This window comes from Drosophila albomicans, chromosome 3 (assembly GCF_009650485.2).
Source record: "Drosophila albomicans strain 15112-1751.03 chromosome 3, ASM965048v2, whole genome shotgun sequence".
In the NCBI taxonomy this organism is placed as follows: Eukaryota; Metazoa; Arthropoda; class Insecta; order Diptera; family Drosophilidae; genus Drosophila; species Drosophila albomicans.
In genome coordinates, this window is record NC_047629.2 from 9352302 (window position 1) to 9370405 (window position 18104).

Below are 18104 nucleotides of genomic sequence, written 5' to 3' on the forward strand. Positions count from 1 at the left end.
TAATATTTACATGACAAATGTTAACTGCGTTAAAATAAATGACGGCTTCTTTGTACGCGCGAAAACTGTCGACGCTTTGAAATCTCGCTCATAATTGACAATTATTAACAATTTTCGTATTGAAAGTAGTCCGTAAAAAGCAGAAGTTCTAAAAAGTAAATGTTGAATAAGTTGCAAATGAGATATCATAATGTCTACGTCATCCAGACAAATGCTAACTATTGGCGAAAATCTACTTGCCAAATTGACAAATGAAGCACCCGAGATTCGCATGCGTGCCTTAGAGCAAGTCGAAACACGTTTCATGCGCGGTCTGCAGCATGATGAGCAACTCAATTTGAATCCAATTGTGTTCACAAAGCAGCTTATCGGATGGTTTAATTTCAAGCCACCAATGGCCACAGATCGTGTGCTTTCGCTGATGCTAGAATTGCTGCGTTCGGATTATGGTGATGGGATTATGCCAAGTATACCGGTCAAGCGTCTGCGAGAAGAAATGTCCAAGATACACCAACTCCTGTCCGAGTATCCCTCTGAGCGTGGCTTCGAACTGATTGAGGACTTGAGAAGTAGAATCACTAAAATGCACATGGATGCAATGAGTCCCGTTGAGAGCAGCAGCTCCTGTCTCAGCTCAGGTACTATGAATATAATCTCTTTTTACGTTCTAGAGTATCTGATGTATGTGTTATTGCAGACAATCAGCTAAGCGACAGCTACGAGTCCGACTACATCGCTTCACGTGATAGACTCCGTCTCTCACCAACGGACCATGAAACCGCTTGGACACGTCCCAGTGATACGGATTTGCTCACCATGAAGATCATCGTGGACTCGCTCACTGTGAGTGACGAGATGGATCTGAAGAGGAATTTGACAAACCTACAGATCAAACTATGTGACTATCCCATCGAGTATTTCCTCCAACCACCAAATGTCTACCTCAGGTTGATTCACATTCAGCAGAAGCATTCTGGCGACGTTTTGCAACACATAAACCGCGTGCTGTTCGCCTTCCTCAAGCAGCTACAGCAGCGACACAGGGTACGTAGCAAGATACTTAGCTACTCGGCTCCCATTGAAGCGCCAAAGAATCGACAAGGAATGCCAGATCAGCTGCGATTTAGCAAGGCGCTGACGGTGCTGTTGTATGGCAGTTTTAAGCAGGTTGGATCCCCTACCTTGGAGCATTGTGTGGACAATTGGCACTGTTTTGAGCTAATCGATGAGACTATACAGACAATGAATGATTTGAGCGTACGTGTGCCTGATTATATAGTAGAAAAAATGGGCATTATGGTGGCCAAGCTGCTTATTTATTTACGAGACATGAAGATGCCAAAGAACGGCGACGTGTCCAGCTTAGTCAAGCGCATGATGATACCTAGACTGGAATCGCTTATTCTTAACGAGCTGCTGATTGATGTGATTGGCATTAATGTGGATCATAATCCGAAAATGAACAAAGCTGCTGCGTATGCACTTCTACATGCCATTCTTACGGATGACGTCTACTTGATATGCTTTCCAGACTTTGTGGAAGTGTTGGAGAATCTTTCAAAATCACTGAACATCGATGTCAAAACCCTCAAGAACCAGATGTATCGCCTCAAGGTTGCTTACAGCACCGCAGTGAATCAACTAGTGGAGACAACCAAAATACCGCCTTTACAACTGCTGCGTAAACAGGGCATGGTTTGTCTCGTGCTTAATCAAATGGGTAGCGAGACGCTGCTGCGCCAACTAGTCGAAGCGCTAATCAAGTGCACTCCATGCTATGGTCAACAGCGTGAGCTGCGCCAGGACGCCGAGAGTCTGCTAAGCACGTTTTTCAATCTGCCCAATGAACAGATGCGCGGCCAAGTTTTGCGTCTGCTGAAGCAGCCAGTTGTGGATCACTTTCATGCCTTCTTAAACCACACAAACTATATGGCGGGCTGCAATAATATCGAGCTGGCCCGTCAGCATATACTTGGCTTGCCTATGAGCCCTGAGTTGGTGCGCCAACTCTTGGTCCAGGGCTGGATGCCAAACAAGAATGCCCAGGGTGGCCAGGAGCAGCTGCAACAGTGGTGCGTTGATTATCTGATTATGATAATGGGACTCGCCAAGCTCATTGGCAACCGTGACTTTGTCGAAGTCTTCGAAATGGTGGTGACCCAGTTGCCTCTAATGATTTGCCGGGGTGTCAACTATCCGCAGCTACAGCAGAACATCTGGAATCTGATGGATCCGGACAAGCGTTATGTGGATCCCAGTGTGGCATTGCGTGCCAATGCCTGCTACTTGTTCCATCCGGATGCCAAGCTCCGCAAGGAGGCCATCAGTCGTGTCGCCTATGTGCTGATGCGCCATGATTCGCAGAATCACAAATACCGAACCATTATGGACCAACTAACACTCGACTTGATTGGCCATGATCTGTGCGTGGTACGGCCGCCCATTGACTACGCCACGCTGTTCAATGAGAAGAAGACTGTCTGACGAGCGTAATCTGCTTGCGCTGCAGCGACTACTGGAGACACCCGACTTGAAGCCAGCCATACGCAAATCGACGCTCGTCCAGCTAAATGTCCTCCTGCATAACAGGGAGGCCGTGAAAGCGTTCACCAACAACGAAAGGTCCTGTCTGCTCTGCTTGAATGCTTTGCGCGATCCGCTGCTGGGCAAGCGGCAGCCCGATGCCATGGACATGGAAATATTGATGCCAGCGACGAGCATCTTGATGCGCATGCTCTTTTGCAGCGCACACACTCGGATAAAGCTCAAGGATAACGAGGAAATACTGATGTGTCTGCTGCGCTGTCTCTTTCTTATGCCCCACAATGAGCAATTGCGCGCCGAACTGAGCTGCTGCATTTTCCAGCTACTCTACGAAGACCACTTGATGCCCACCGAAAGCACGCTATTCATGAACGTAAATCTGTCGCCCTTGATGGTACCAGTGTGCTACCAAGTGGATCATGCTGTGCCGCCCACAGCCACCACTGAAGGCACTGCACTGCAGAATAATTTGCTGGCCAAGCATTTTCAGGGCAATAAGGAGCTGGCCGCTCAGCATTGGCGTCTCTACATCGCGCACTGGATTTGCGAATCCGCCGAGAGCATGGAAGTCGCTGCAGTGCAAAAACTGGACATTGATGATTCGCTGAAATTAACGCCCAAAGATATGGCATTGGTGCAAGCGACGCTCGTCCATGAGCAACTGCGGCAGCAGCTGCTGCAAGCAAACAATTGCAGTAGCCACCAGAAGTTGCTGCATCATGTGGCCAGTCTGCAGCTGTTTCTAGTGCTCTTACACAACAATATACCACAACAAGAGGACGAGGCTTTGTGGTCACTGCTACACAGATTTCTGCCAACCTCGCCGGGCAATCAACTGGATCACACGGTCTACTTTGCTTTGCTGGAACTGTGCTCCAGGTGTTTACAATATCGCTTGCCCGCTGTGTTGACTGGATTGAACACAGCCCTGGAGACAGATGCACATCACAGCTTCTTTATCGTGCTGCGCGATTTGCAGGTGAACTTGCCATTGCTCCAACTGGTCACTGGATGCCTGGTGCAATTGCTTCACGCAGGCGACGGCGCTGAAGTGTACGACTGGCATGGCAGGCTCTTCATGGAGCTGAGCAAGCTGGCGCGCAGTCATTTTGAGGAGCGACGCCTGCAGCATGTGCGAAGCTTGCTTACTGTGTTGCGCCATCTGAGTGCGCGTCAGCTAAACATGGAGGACATCAAGCTGCAGGTGAGTGCGGAGGCATCTCTTATTATACTTCCTATGACCATCGGCTTCACATTCCTTGCAGGCTCACTACCAGCATTTTGTCCAACTGTCAAGCAATCTGCGCACCTCGACCCAGACTGGCGCTCAATGGCAACGGGACTGTTTGCTCATCATGTGCCAGTTGCAGGCTCAAGCCCAATGTCCAGCTGTCGTTGCCATCTCCACGGGTCATGGGACCAAGGTATTCCGTTATCTTCTTGGACTCTGTGGTCATTGCGATGCCGAGGTGCGGACTCTAGCCTGGGTGACGATGGCCAATTGGCTGAAGAGCAGCGACCTCAACATGGCCAATATACTGCTCGAATTTTTGGACTTTCTGCCCGGCGGACTGGGCGCCTGTTGTCTGTCGACTATGTTAGATGGCCACGAACAGATCTTAGTGCGCGAAATGGCCGGACGTGTCTTTGAGCGCCTAATGCCGCATCAGGGAAGCGCCGCTTGCGTGGAACTGCTCAGCAAATATGCTTTCCTGCAAGAGGCACACAAGGCACTGGCCACATTGGAGATTTCGCCGCAAATAGCCGATAATGTGGACGGTGTGAAAAATTCGTGCGAGATCATTGGCTGCTTTGTTAGCATACTCATCAAACTGGTGCAGCTGCAGCCCAGCTGGTGCACCACGCTCTGCGAACATGCTTTTTTCCATGCCCTCAGCGATGTGATGAAGCTGAATGTGATGCAAATGCAGCCACGAAATACCCGCTACTCGAAAGCTTATATGGAGCTGTGCGCTGGTCAAATCTGTAAGCTCTACGCACTCTGTTATCAGCACAACTTTGAGTTTCTGCAGCGCAGCATTTGTCGGGACACAGTGCTGCTGAAGAGCTTCTTTGCGCTGATGCATGCGCTGCACAATCAAAGGGTGGTGCATGAGAGGCTGTTGGAAAATATGCTGAAACTCATGATGGTATTCTGCAAAGATGGCAACTCCTATCGTGTGCTTTACGACCATTTAAAGCTGCATCCGGAACTGCTAATGGACGGACTGATGCATGGCTGCAGTTTGGTCCTTTTTCTTCGTCCGGTGCAGCGCTATGCCTTTACCATGTTCTCATTGCTGCTGACTAAGATGCAGTACGAGCCCAAAGATGACAATCTGCTGCGTCAGCTGGAGACATATTCGGAGGTTATTGACCTTGATGAGAGCAAGGACGAAAATGCCAATGTCGATGTGACGGATAGCGACGACAACGAGAACAACAACGACGAGAACGACGATAGCGAGGAAGTGATCTGCAAGCGACTCAAGATAATGAACCTGAGGCCGATAAACACAACGAACAAAAAAGGCAACAGGTCGAAAAAGCCATCAGATTCTGCCAAACACACAGAGCTTAGCAATTGTGTCGGTCTGCTCTTTTACACCTTTAACAATCTGTTTGAGATGCATTTTCCGGCAAAGACGTACAGCTTCCTGCAAGCTCCCAGCCGTAATCACATACAGCTCTGTGAACTGATGGGAAATCTGCTGAAACTGTCGCCATTTCTTATGGAAGCCGCTCGTAATGTCAAGCTACTGGATCGCATCATCCAGCTGATGGAGTCATTCCTTGACGATACTAGTGTGGGCAATGCCTCGGCCTATGTGCGCCGCGTGGGCGCTCACAAGACACGTGAGATTCTTGGCAATTTGATGCTGATTTGTAACATGCTGATGCACTGGCACAGCTCTTCGCATTCCGTCATCACGGACACCGTCATGGCGAACAGAATTGTGCGCGTCATTTTAAGGTTGTGGCCCTGGCTATCGCATTCGGGCATGCTCAAACACTTCATTTTGTGTTGGGCTGGTCATCTCACCGAGCACTCCTTTGAAATGTGCAAACAAGCTTCATTGGTGCTGTCCAACCAATCGCATTCACTGCTCCAGATGATGATGCGCGTTGCCGATCATGAGACGACCAAAAAGGATAAGACTTCAACCAAACCGAATCCATTCTGCGTGCTAGAGACAACTGCGAATTCCTTTGTGGAGGCCGCACTCCGAGTCATGATCAATTGCTGCTCCTGCACCGAGGGACGCCTCAGTCTGTCCAAGATGCGTGTGCTGGACATGTTCGATACGATTCTGCCGGCCAGCCAGAGTCTACAGAACAAAGTGCGACAAGAGGCTTTGCTCAGTTGGCTAAACTTTTGGGAAATCTACTCCCGATACGACGCTGGCAACAAGGTCTGCCACATGGCGGCACTGCTTGATGCCGTGCGTCGCTCGCAGCCACTCGGCAGCAAGCGCGTGACGTGCTTGCGTATTCTACGCAACATGTGCTTTGCCAACAGCAACAGGACGCAGCTCATCGGTTATCACGAGTTTCAGGACTTGATGCATAGCATCCTCCTGCAGCCGGTGGCGATCGGTGGTGGCGGTGATGCTAGTTTGAACTCATATGAAGAGCACTGTCTGGTCATTCTGTGCCTCTGGAAACTATTTGGCTTCACTGCTAAGCATCGAGCTCTACTGCGCAGTTCCAAAATGTTTAAACAGATCGATAAACTTAAAAATCAATTGACGATCTTGGAGTCAGAGAACCTTAAACGCTTTGAAAGCTTTCCCTTTGCCAAAGATACGAGCGATATGTTAGGAAATCTCTATCAGGCCGTACAAATATAGTCTTAGCCCAATAGATAAGGGCATTTAATGTTTAAATAGGAAGATAAAGAACTGAAACACTGGCATGAGATTCGATATTTATTTTTAAATTAAACATGACCGTTCTCCTTTCCATTTTTAAAAAAAAATAGTCTACCTACAAGTCAACAAAAAGTACTTAATAACATTGAATATAATTCTCATGTCAAAAAGCAATCTATAGTATTATAAGCATATTCCTAAAAAGAAACCAGAACTGATTGCATTCCCTGTATGACTTAAAAAACAAGTTAAAAATTAATGTTCTTTTTTTTTAGTGTAGTAGAAAATCAAATTAATTTATGCAAAACAAAGTGATCCATTTAAAAAGTGGGGAGCTTTGAGATTCAACATTACTTATTTTCTTTTTAAGATTTATGTGTTATTAGGAATTAAAGTGTTCATTTCAAAGATTCGACATCGGATTGTCTAAGAATTTATGTTTATACTTAATTTTACTAACTTGCATTTATATTATTCATACCCATTAAAAATTTGTCATTGTCATAAAAATAATGTTTATAATTTATTCAATTTAGGAAACCGTATCAAACAGCATAAATATTAATAAGTATTAGAAATAATCAGCCTAATAGTTCTCGGTAGTGCGAACGTAGTTGACTCCCGATGGCATGGATACTTTATCGAAGCCTTTGGGGAAGAGTTTGTTGGCCTCCTCATCAGTAACCGATGGCAGAATCATGACCTTGGTACCAGGCTGCATTTTAAAAGAGTTAATTAATAACAAGACGTATACATGGATTGTATATGTTACTCACAGTCCAGTTGGCGGGTGTAGCCACCACCTTGAGGCGATCTGTCAACTGCAGGGAATCGATGGTACGCAAGATTTCACTGCAAAATGAATAGATTTTAAATAAGAAAATATTCCAATAAAGTTACTCAAACTACTTACTCAACGTTGCGACCAGTTGACATCGGGTAGAACATAGAAAGACGGACCTTGTGATCGGGGCTAATAATGAACAGAGCACGAATGGTCTTGGCCACTTCGGGATCCTTCTTCTGATCTTCATCCAGCATGCCCAAAGACACAGCCAAATCGCGAGTGGGATCGGCAATAATTGGATATGGAAAATCCCCGGGAATGTCCAAGCAGTAAGACTTAATGTCGTTGACCCAGTCGACATGCGAGTCTAGAGCATCCACCGAATGCGCCAGGCACTTGGCATTGCGCTTGGCAAACTCCGGCTGGTGGACAGCAATGCGACCAAGTTCCGTGGTACAAACGGGTGTGAAATCGGCGGGGTGCGAGAACAGCACAACCCATCTGTAATTTGTAAGTAAATCATTTAAATAAATTGCAATAGAACAATTTAACGCAAATGCTTTAAACGGTTTACATGTCTCGTTTGCACACAGCTGAATTTTTCCAATTACAAAGTTGTATGTAGTACATACATTCATATGTATGTAAGCTATGCATTCACTTTACAGCTCAATTGTGGGCGCAAATTTAACCTCAATTACATGCATAACAGGTATTACATACATACATACGTTCGTACTTGTTATGCTTAATAACGCACTCTGTTTATATGTATATGAACTAACTCTTGAGAAAACTTACTCGTTGCCCTGCCATTCGTGGAAGCTTATGGGGCCCTTTGTGGTCTCAGCTTTGAAGTTGGGAACAGTCTGGCCTAGACGCATCTTGCTTAATTTACACTTTTTTAACTTTTTCACTTTTAATACAAACTCTTCTGAATTTCGCTCGCTGACTTAGCTTGCTCAAAGCACTCTTGCTCACTGTGTGCAAATACCGAAATGGCAGCCCCTTTTATACTCAAAGTCAAAGCCGGTTGGTGAAAGAGAGAGGGAGAGCGAGCGATCTAGCAACAGCAATTTGCTGGCAGGGTCGCAGCTTATCAAGAGCAGAGTTTGACGGCAATCGCGAATTTCCTATGTGTGTGTGTATGTGTTTTATACATATTTTGTGGCCATTTACTTTGTGATATTTATTTCGTTTTAAAGCTTTGCCAATGTGAGCATGTGCAGGTACATTTGTATGAACGTATGGATGAAATATGACTTTATGTGCTTGTAGATCGAAAACAACCACATTGTTTAATATACTATATAGCAGTCATTATGAAATGCTAGAAGTTTCTGATGAAATCGTCATAAGGTGCTCAGTTACGAGATGTAATTTAATATTCGCAACTAAATTCATATTGATGGATAAGCTAAAGAAATATGGGCTCGTCTCTATGTTTATAAACAACAGCAAAAACGTAAACAGAGAGGCTATAAATGGGAGAGCATCTTTTGCTTTGCTGGTATTAGTGACCCACACACAATTCACAATACAATTGCGTATTTACTATAAGAAGAAGTTAAGAGAGTAAGAGCTACACAATATTGAGAGCACTCAGATGTTTGTTTGTAGTAGTAATTCTCATACACATACGCGCAGTTATCACCTAGCGAAAATCGTGAGCATAAAATCAGAAAGCCGCGAATTCAATGTTTTTCTTTATAATCTTCACATAAATATCCAACTGTAAAACTGTTTTTTTCATTTACATAAAGTTGTAGATTAGCTGTTTTGAGGGTCAATCAGGTCAACCTTAGCTTTAAACACCCTGTACACCTGCCGTTACACGTGTCATTCCTCTTTCTCCGCTACCTTCGCGTTTTATTCCGTCTCCATATTATCAGCAACGGCTGTTTTGTTGACGAGAAAACAATGGAAAATTACCAGAGACTTTGAAGTATTAAGATGACGCCATACGAAAAAGGCAATGTCTTTGTCAAAATATACATTTTTCCGTTTGTACAAAACAATTTAATTGAACTTTATTAGTTATAGGAGTTTCATCTTCGTCTTATTCCGATGACTGACTATCAATATCTGAGCAGCTAAATTTTAATTCAAGCGCAGTCAACTTAACTACTGCATTAGTATGTGTAATTTGTATAGAAAAAGACAACACATGCACACATTTCTCTGCTCTCTTTTGTGTATGTGCTCACACGGACGAAAACAGGTGTACCATGAGCGAAAACTATTAATGTATTGGTATATTCGACGATGTCACTGATACAGTCAAACATTTCGGTGCTCTCTTCGCTCAGCTGACAATGCTCTCTGTTTACGTTTGTGAGCAAAGAGAGCTGTTAAATGTATGCCTGTGTTAGTGAGCTTTGTATGATAACTACTACATTGAACTGTTTACTCTCAGCAATATTGTACATTGGTGAATGTAAGAAACCAAGCGGAGACCGCGCAATATTTAAATTCTTGTCGGTGAATTATTTGCAATAATGCAGATAATGAAAAAAATACCTGTCGAATAAATGTTTCTGTGTAAAGCTTAATTTTAAGACGCAATTCAGTTGACAGTAGTTTTCCTCTAAAAACTTTATTTGTCAACAAGTAAACCAACCCACATCCACATTTGTATGCCTCAGACGTACATACGTACGTATGTATATTATATATAAGCTAAATACAATCACGAGCCAAAGTATTTATAACATTTCATACACACACAACAAGTTTAACTCAGATAAGATAGAAGGCGAGAGCTCGTTTAAAAAACAAGTTTAATACAGGGCGTCCAATATGACAGTTTTTCTTGAAAACAACAAGCCACATTCGTTCATTTGTATGTTTTGGATTTTGTCAAAAATTATGCGAACTTTTGATTTATTTTCAATACTTTTAACTGTTGATTTACACTGTTTTCAAATTCGTATTGGCGCAGAAATTACTAACACTAATGCAATTTTACCATTCTCTTGTTAAGCAAGTTGTTTACTAACTGTGTGACTATTGAGAGTAAAATGTTGATTGTGTTGGTGATCGTATAAAACCTACCAATACAACCAAATGCTGAAGCCCTCTCTTTCAATCAGCTGTTCGCGCAACTGACTTTTGTTTACCAATAACAATTTAGAAATTATGAAATGAAACATATATAAATTAAATGTAAAATATTTGATCAATTTTGATTGAAGGAAAGTGTTGTATTTTCCCTTTTAAATATTTGTATACGATTTCAGAGGAGTACTCTATACAGATAAAATATAAACAGAGAGCTGGGCGAAGAAAGCACACCGGGGTGTATTGGTATTGGTGACATCGATGAGAGCGCCAACTCAATTTAATAATCACGCTCTTCTTTCAACCATTGCTGTATTTGTGTCTGTAGAAAGAGAACAGCCTTATGTGTGCATGTATTGATATATTTAATACAAATGCAAAAACTTGCTCACTGGGATGAATTAGTTGAATGGGTGGCTATAGTTGATCAGAAATTCATCGGCTGCCATCGGAATAGGACGATACAAGATAGAATATACTTTTATAATCAAAAAAGTAATTTGTTGTGACTTTCTTAAATGTATTTAACGCTTTCTTTACGTAAAAGTCTTCGCGTAACACATAAATTGAGTTCACTTTAAGACGTTTGGTAGTTTTCCATTGGAAACTGTTTGTCAACAACAACAGGCTACAGATATTTATCAGTGCAACACGAAGTGGGAATGAGAGAGGCCACGTGTACCGGCAATAAACATGTGTATACAGGGTGTCTAACATGAATCCACGTCCAAAATGGAATTTAGTTTCTTAAGGTCTCCTTTGCGCCCTATCCTCATTACACTCATTTGCTAAATTTAGTTCCATACCTCTCGCTCTTAAAAATAATCAAAGCAATAAGTTGGTCAAAAGTATGAAGTATCTGAGAGTACATATTTGTGTGTATTGGTTATCATGAGAAGTTCACTAACACTATCGAAAGTTGCAATGCGCTCCGTGCTCACTAACACAATCATGAAAGTGGATTCTCTCATTGAATAAACGCTCTCTGTTTGTGTTTTGGTATCAGCTGTTTTTTCGAATAAAATATTTGTGCTTACTGTGCTTAATTTCAAATATACATAGAAGAATAGTTTATTTTTGTGACGAAATGAATGCGGTTTTATTAAATGAATAAAAAATCATCTGAATTTACAGACGTACGTGAGTACATGTATAAGTAATAGTACAGTGTTGTACGTATTGTAAGCCTTTATTCGGAGATATAAAAAAAAGAAAATAAGTATTGGATGCACGTACATTGCATGTAAAGCCTACATATACATATGTATATACATCTTCCAATTTACAAATATAACATTTGTAACGGGTGATTTCTTTTTACCTTGACCCATCTATTAATAGGGAGAAATGTTAAATGGACAGTCAAGACTTGTGTAGTATGTATGTATTAAAATAAAAATAATAAAAATTTAATTTATTTAATATATTTTTATTAAAATGTTCAGTCTGGAGCTTTAAAAAAAACACCCTTTACAAAAGCCTTAATGTGTTGTGCAAGCTTTATTAGACTGTCCAACAATAGAGAGAGTGCAAAATGAGAGCAAGAGCATTAAGAAAGCTGTCGGAGCATGATACAATCATGATACAATAACACAAGGTAGTCTCGTCGGAAAAGCTGCCCCTTATCGACAGTAGAGCTTTGCGATTAACCCTTCAATTGTGCATAGGGTTTAATTGTTCCACTATATTAAAAAGAGTTGAAATGTTTTTTATAATTTAATTTTTAATAGTTTAGAAGTTGACAGTAATCGTTATTTTTGTTTTTGATTACTAATTATTTTGTTCAGGTTCTTAATTCTATCATAAAGTTCAAATATATATATAATATAATTGCAATCTGACATTTTTGTCTTGCGCAAGGGTTAATCTTCACAAAAAAAATCGTCCGCGCACAACCTTTCGCTTCAACAAGCACGAGCGCACTGACGATAGTGGCTCGAAGCCGAACGTTAAGGCACGCGACGAGACTACCTTGTGTTATTGTATCATGGATACAATTATACAAGGTAGTCTCGTCGGAAAAAGCTTTCGTCAGTACGCATTCGTTTTTCGACGCAAGAGGTTGTCTGCGGACGAATTTGTTTCTGCAATTAACCCTTGCGCAAAATGACATTTTGCAATGTATGCCGTAGACACGGATAGAATTAAAACATTTAGAGAATTAGAGAATTCTCATATATATTATTAATATTGTTCGTAAACAATTTACATTTTAAAAATATGTTAAAGAGACATTAATATCAGCTTCAAAATATGTAAATATTAATTGCATCGTCAAAGGGTTAATGCGCATTTCATTGTCGTCTCGCTCACACTGCTGTGCTGAGACTCTTTCACTCGCACTCATTGTTTTGTTTAAAGTCGGACAGCTTTTTCCGACGAGACTACCTTGGATAATTGTATCATGTGTCGGAGAACACTGCAAGTGCATGAGAACAGTTCTCCGCGCTCTGGCTCTAGCTTTGGGAAAAGTATAAATACGCTGACGAACTGCCTCGCTCTTATTCAGTCTTTGTCGATCATTTAAATTGTAAAGTCGTGTGAGTTAAAAAAAATGGTGTTAGGAAGTGATGGTGTTTCGTCTAAGGGCGATGACAAATATTGTTTTGCTATTGATCGTGGCGGCACCTTCACCGATGTGATCTGCATCTGTCCAGGCGGTCGGGTGCGTACTATGAAGTTGCTTTCCGAGGATCCAGAGCGTTACAGCGATGCTCCTCGTGAGGGCATTCGACGTATACTCAAAGAGGTGAGTTCAAAGTACATTTGACTGCGAGAATTTCCTTTAAGCTGTCTCGTTTACTGGGCTGATAGGAAACTGGCGCAGACCTAGCCCCCTCAGGTTTGGTGGATACCTCCAAGATTGGTTGGGTGCGCATGGGCACAACTGTGGCCACCAATGCACTGCTCGAACGCAAGGGCGACCCTGTTGTGCTGGTGGTCAACAGTGGCTTCCGCGACCTGCTCTACATTGGCAACCAGGCTCGACCCAAGATATTCGACTTGAACATTCGTAAACCGGCTAATCTATATCAGACTGTCGTCGAAGTCGACTGTCGCATTGTGCCCGAGCAAAAGGAGCGCTGTCAACTGAGTAAGTTGACCTTACTATTTCGTTCTGTTCAGACTTACTTAAGATGTGCCTAACAGCTCAACAATGGAAGGTGCTACAGGGCGTAGCAGGCAGCAAGTATCTGGAAGTGCAGCCCGTGGATGAATCCTCTGTTCGAAAATCGCTTTCTGCCGCCCGCAAGCAAGGTATCAATGCTGTCTCCGTGGTGCTGACTCACAGCTATGCCTGCCCCGAGCACGAGCTGCGCATTGGGGCCATTGCCAAGGAGTTGGGATTCAGTCATGTCACACTGTCCCATCAGGCGATGCCCATGTGCCGCGTGGTTGCTCGCGGCTATACGGCCTGTGCTGAGGCCTATCTGACGCCCCATGTGGATCGCTACTTGGCCAGGTGAGTGTGTACACTCCTAATGTTCCAATCTCGCTTGTAAATTAGTGCAATGAGAGTGCTCTTTTGGATTAAATAATTCATAATTTCAAACCGATAATAAAGATAATAATGATAGTGCCAAGACGACGCGACGGCAAACAAACACCGAAACTTTATGAAAAGCTCGCTCTCGCTCTCTTTTGCTCGCTCTGTATACAAAATCAAAAGTGTTGTTATATGTACCTGCCAAAACAACAATGGTAAAGGCGATACAGTAGCGGCCAAAATATTTGACACAACAAGTTTTAAATACGAACTAATGAAAATACGTTCGTGGTCGAAATATAAAGCTTGCAAATAAGATTTTTTTCATTTTTGTTTTAAATAATTAATATTGTAATAAATAAAAATTATTATTTTTTTTGTAGTTTTAAATCCGGCTTCGACAATCAATTGGCCGGTGTGGACGTGCTCTTCATGCAATCGGATGGCGGTTTAACGAACATGGACAATTTCCGTGGAGCTCGTGCCATACTCTCAGGACCTGCCGGCGGCGTGGTTGGCTATGCACTAACGGGATCGCGTGAAACCGATTTACCCTTGATTGGCTTTGACATGGGTGGCACATCAACAGATGTATCACGGTATGCTGGAAATTACGAGCACGTTATTGAAAGCACCACAGCAGGCGTGACAATTCAGGCGCCGCAATTGGACATCAATACAGTGGCAGCCGGTGGCGGATCTCAGCTGTTCTTCCGCTCGGGCATTTTTGTAGTGGGTCCCGAGTCGGCAGGTTCCCATCCAGGTCCAGCTTGTTATAAGAAGGGAGGTCCTCTAACTGTGACGGATGCCAACCTCATGCTAGGTCGTATTCTGCCACAGTACTTCCCCAAGATCTTTGGGCCCAGTGAGAATGAACCACTGGACTATGAGCTCACCAAGCGCAAGTTTACCGAACTGCAGTCGGACATCAATGCGCACCTGGCAGCCACGGGGGATTCCAGAGTATTGACCATTGAACAAGTTGCTCTGGGTTTCATTCGGGTGGCCAACGAGACCATGTGTCGCCCTATACGCGCACTGACGCAATCTCGTGGCCTGGACACCGCCAACCATGTCCTTTCCTGCTTCGGTGGTGCAGGTGGACAACATGCCTGTTCCATAGCTCGCAATCTAGGCATAGCCAAGGTGAGTAATTAATGAGTGATAACCAGTTGAAATCTTCCTAACCAATCTTTGCAGGTTGTTGTCCACAAGTATGCCGGCGTGCTCTCAGCCTACGGTATGGCACTAGCTGACGTTGTCCAGGAGGTACAGGAACCCAGTGGCTTGGAGTTTAGTGTAGCCAATGACCAGGTGCTCAAGGAGCGTCTCGACGCTTTGTCAAAGCAATGCCACGATAAGCTATCTGAGCAGGGCTTCCGACAAATTGAGTTACAGCCATTCCTGCATCTGCGTTACGAAGCCACGGATGGAGCTCTAATGTGCGCACCAGCAGCTGCTCCAGATGCCAAGGATTCCTCTGCGGTCCTGCTGTCCTCTTATGGCGACTTCCAAGCCACATTCCTAGAGCGTTACCGCACCGAGTTTGGCTTTGTGCTGCAGAATCGTCGCATCATTGTGGATGATATACGCATTCGAGGGCTGGGCAAAAACGAAACGCCGCCAGAGCAACAGGTTCAATCTGCTACCGAGGCGACGCCCACAGCGGAGGGCACCACTTTGGTGCATTTCGATGAGGGTGGCTTCAATGCGCCCATCTATCTAACCCAGAATCTGAAAGCTTCGCACAAAATCATCGGCCCAGCCGTACTCATCGATCAATTATCTACCATAATTGTTGAGCCCGAGTGCAACGTGGAGGTGACTAGTTATGGTGACCTTATTATTGATGTGAAAACTGGTGGCAAGCATGGCATTAACGAGGAGCTGGATCCTGTTCATTTGAGCATTTTTAGCCATCGCTTCATGAGCATTGCCGAGCAGATGGGCAGGTGAGCAATCGATTGTTACTCCAATTTAGTGAATCAGATAATAAGAAACTACTCTTTGCTTGCAGAGTGCTCCAGCGCACATCCATTTCGACAAACATCAAGGAGCGTCTGGACTTCTCCTGCGCTCTGTTTGGGCCAGATGGTGGATTGGTCAGTAATGCACCGCACATTCCTGTGCATCTGGGTTCCATGCAGGCTACGGTACAGTACCAAATAGAAGTACGAGGAGATAGTCTCAAGAATGGCGATGTGCTGCTCGCCAATCATCCCCAAGCTGGAGGCTCACATCTGCCGGACATGACCGTCATCACACCAGTTTTTTACGAGTAAGCCGCATTTATTTGAAATAAGAAACGTACTAAACCACCTAATTCATATGCAGCGGCCAGACAAAGCCAGTGTTCTTTGTCGGCTCCCGTGGTCATCATGCTGACATTGGTGGCATCACCCCAGGTTCCATGCCGCCTCATTCCACAACCTTGGCACAGGAGGGTGCCGCCTTCAAGTCATTCCTCATTGTGGAGAATGGACAGTTCCAGGAACAGCAGATTGTGGAACGCCTCACAACGCCAACTAATGCCAAGGGTGCTGTGGGCACACGTAATCTCGGCGACAACATCTCCGATCTGAAGGCACAGATCGCTGCCAACCACAAGGGCATTAATCTGGTGTCCGAGCTGATTGACAGCTACGGTTTGAGCGTTGTTCAAGCCTACATGGCTCATATTCAGAAGAATGCCGAGCTTGCAGTGCGCGACATGCTTCGCCAGATTGGCAAGGATACTCTCGAGCGTACTGGCTCCACAGTGCTGACTGCTGAGGAGCACATGGACGACGGTTCACCCATCTGTCTACGCGTCACCATTGATCCCGAGAGCGGATCGGCTGTATGCGACTTCACTGGATCGGGTCAAGAGGTGTGGGGCAATTGCAATGCTCCTCGTGCTATCACCTTATCGGCACTGATCTACTGCCTGCGATGCATGGTGGGTCATGATGTGCCACTTAATCAAGGCTGTTTGGCACCCATTGAGGTGATCATACCCAAGAACTCCATATTGGATCCCTCGGAGGGAGCAGCTGTAGTCGGTGGCAATGTGCAGACCTCGCAGCGCATTGTGGACACTGTTCTCAAGGCATTCCGTATTTGTGCCGCCTCACAGGGTTGCATGAACAACATCACCATTGGAGATAATGAGTGGGGCTACTACGAAACTGTTGCTGGAGGAGCTGGAGCTGGTCCCGACTGGCATGGTGCTGGCGGAGTGCACACACACATGACTAACACCCGTATTACCGATCCGGAGATTCTCGAGTTGCGCTATCCCATGATCCTCAAGCGCTTCTGTCTTCGCACCGACAGCTCTGGCGGCCGAGGACGTTTCAATGGTGGCGAGGGAGTTGAACGGGATTTGCTTTTCCGCAAACCGGTTACATTGTCAGTTCTCACCGAGCGCAGAACTCTGCAACCTTATGGACTTGCTGGTGGTGAACCAGCAAAACCTGGACGTAATCTCATCGTTAAGCACGATGGGCGAGTAATTGCTCTGGCCGGAAAGATCAGCATCGATGTGGAAGCAGGCGTAAGTGCATGATAAAATTCATTTCGAAAAGATTTCAATATTTTTTATTTCACAGGACACATTTGCGATGAAGACACCAGGTGGTGGTGGATACGGACACACAGATGACTCCTCCAACGCTGATCTTTCTCCGCCCATCGGCCAACAAAGATTTGTAGAGCGGGGTACAGTTTACAATTACAGCCAAGCTCAAGAGTCTGTCTAAAGACAATATATATTTTAGTGTTTTTAAATGTTAATAATACATCAAAATAAATATTCAATTTATTATAATTTCAAAGCAATGAAAATATAAACGTTTATTTTGTTTATTTGAAAGTGAATTTAGTGAGTTTTCAATATTGTTTTCAAAAACTTCAACTTCAAAAACAAATATGAAGTTACTAATTAATTTTACAAAATCAAAAATTCATTTAAGCTTGTTAGCTTACGTATGGGTTTTCATTAAAATTGCGTTAAATTTAATAATATTTAAATCGAATTTAAAAACAGTACATTTTGGCAACGAAAAACGGTTAATTTTTAAATATACAAATGTACCAATATACATATGTACTTATATACCAAAACTGCAAAATTCCTGCAATGTTACAATTCAAGTATCTTGGTACATTTGCAGAAAGCGCTAAAAACACGTAATTTCAGCCAGCGTGTTATTAAAGATATTTAATAAATCCTTCTAATAGAACCTTGTTATTTGGCTTTTTTATATTTAAAAAAAAGGTACACTTTTTATATTACGGTACAAAAAATACTATAACGCAGCAGTAACAGTGGTTCGGACCTATCGATAAATTCATTTTATCGCTGTTAACCGCA

General features: G+C 43.7%; 3 protein-coding genes across 3 annotated transcripts; 2 read left to right on the plus strand and 1 right to left on the minus strand.

Annotated features, from left to right (window-relative positions):
* Nucleotides 1–36: 36 nt before the first annotated feature.
* On the plus strand, nt 37–6930 carry LOC117567639 (protein rotatin homolog). Its single transcript, XM_034247744.2, is given in 4 exon segments — nt 37–638; nt 698–2468; nt 2470–3748; nt 3810–6930. Coding segments are annotated over 4 exon segments (6084 nt in total). The 5' UTR covers nt 37–190; the 3' UTR covers nt 6396–6930.
* On the minus strand, nt 6915–8200 carry LOC117567641 (peroxiredoxin-6-like). The gene is made up of 4 exons (XM_034247747.2): nt 8005–8200; nt 7330–7704; nt 7193–7268; nt 6915–7131 (listed from the first exon to the last, which is right to left on the minus strand). Exons 1-4 carry the CDS (start codon nt 8085–8087, stop codon nt 7003–7005), a joined length of 663 nt encoding a protein of 220 aa, XP_034103638.1. The 5' UTR covers nt 8088–8200; the 3' UTR covers nt 6915–7002.
* A 4494-nt stretch (nt 8201–12694) lies between these two features.
* Nucleotides 12695–17524, plus strand: LOC117568647 (5-oxoprolinase). The gene is made up of 8 exons (XM_034249442.2): nt 12695–13012; nt 13078–13357; nt 13414–13726; nt 14134–14896; nt 14951–15702; nt 15768–16028; nt 16085–17285; nt 17341–17524. The coding sequence occupies exons 1-8, from the start codon at nt 12818–12820 to the stop codon at nt 17488–17490; spliced, it is 3915 nt and encodes a 1304-aa protein (XP_034105333.1). The 5' UTR covers nt 12695–12817; the 3' UTR covers nt 17491–17524.
* The last annotated feature ends 580 nt before the right edge of the window (nt 17525–18104 follow it).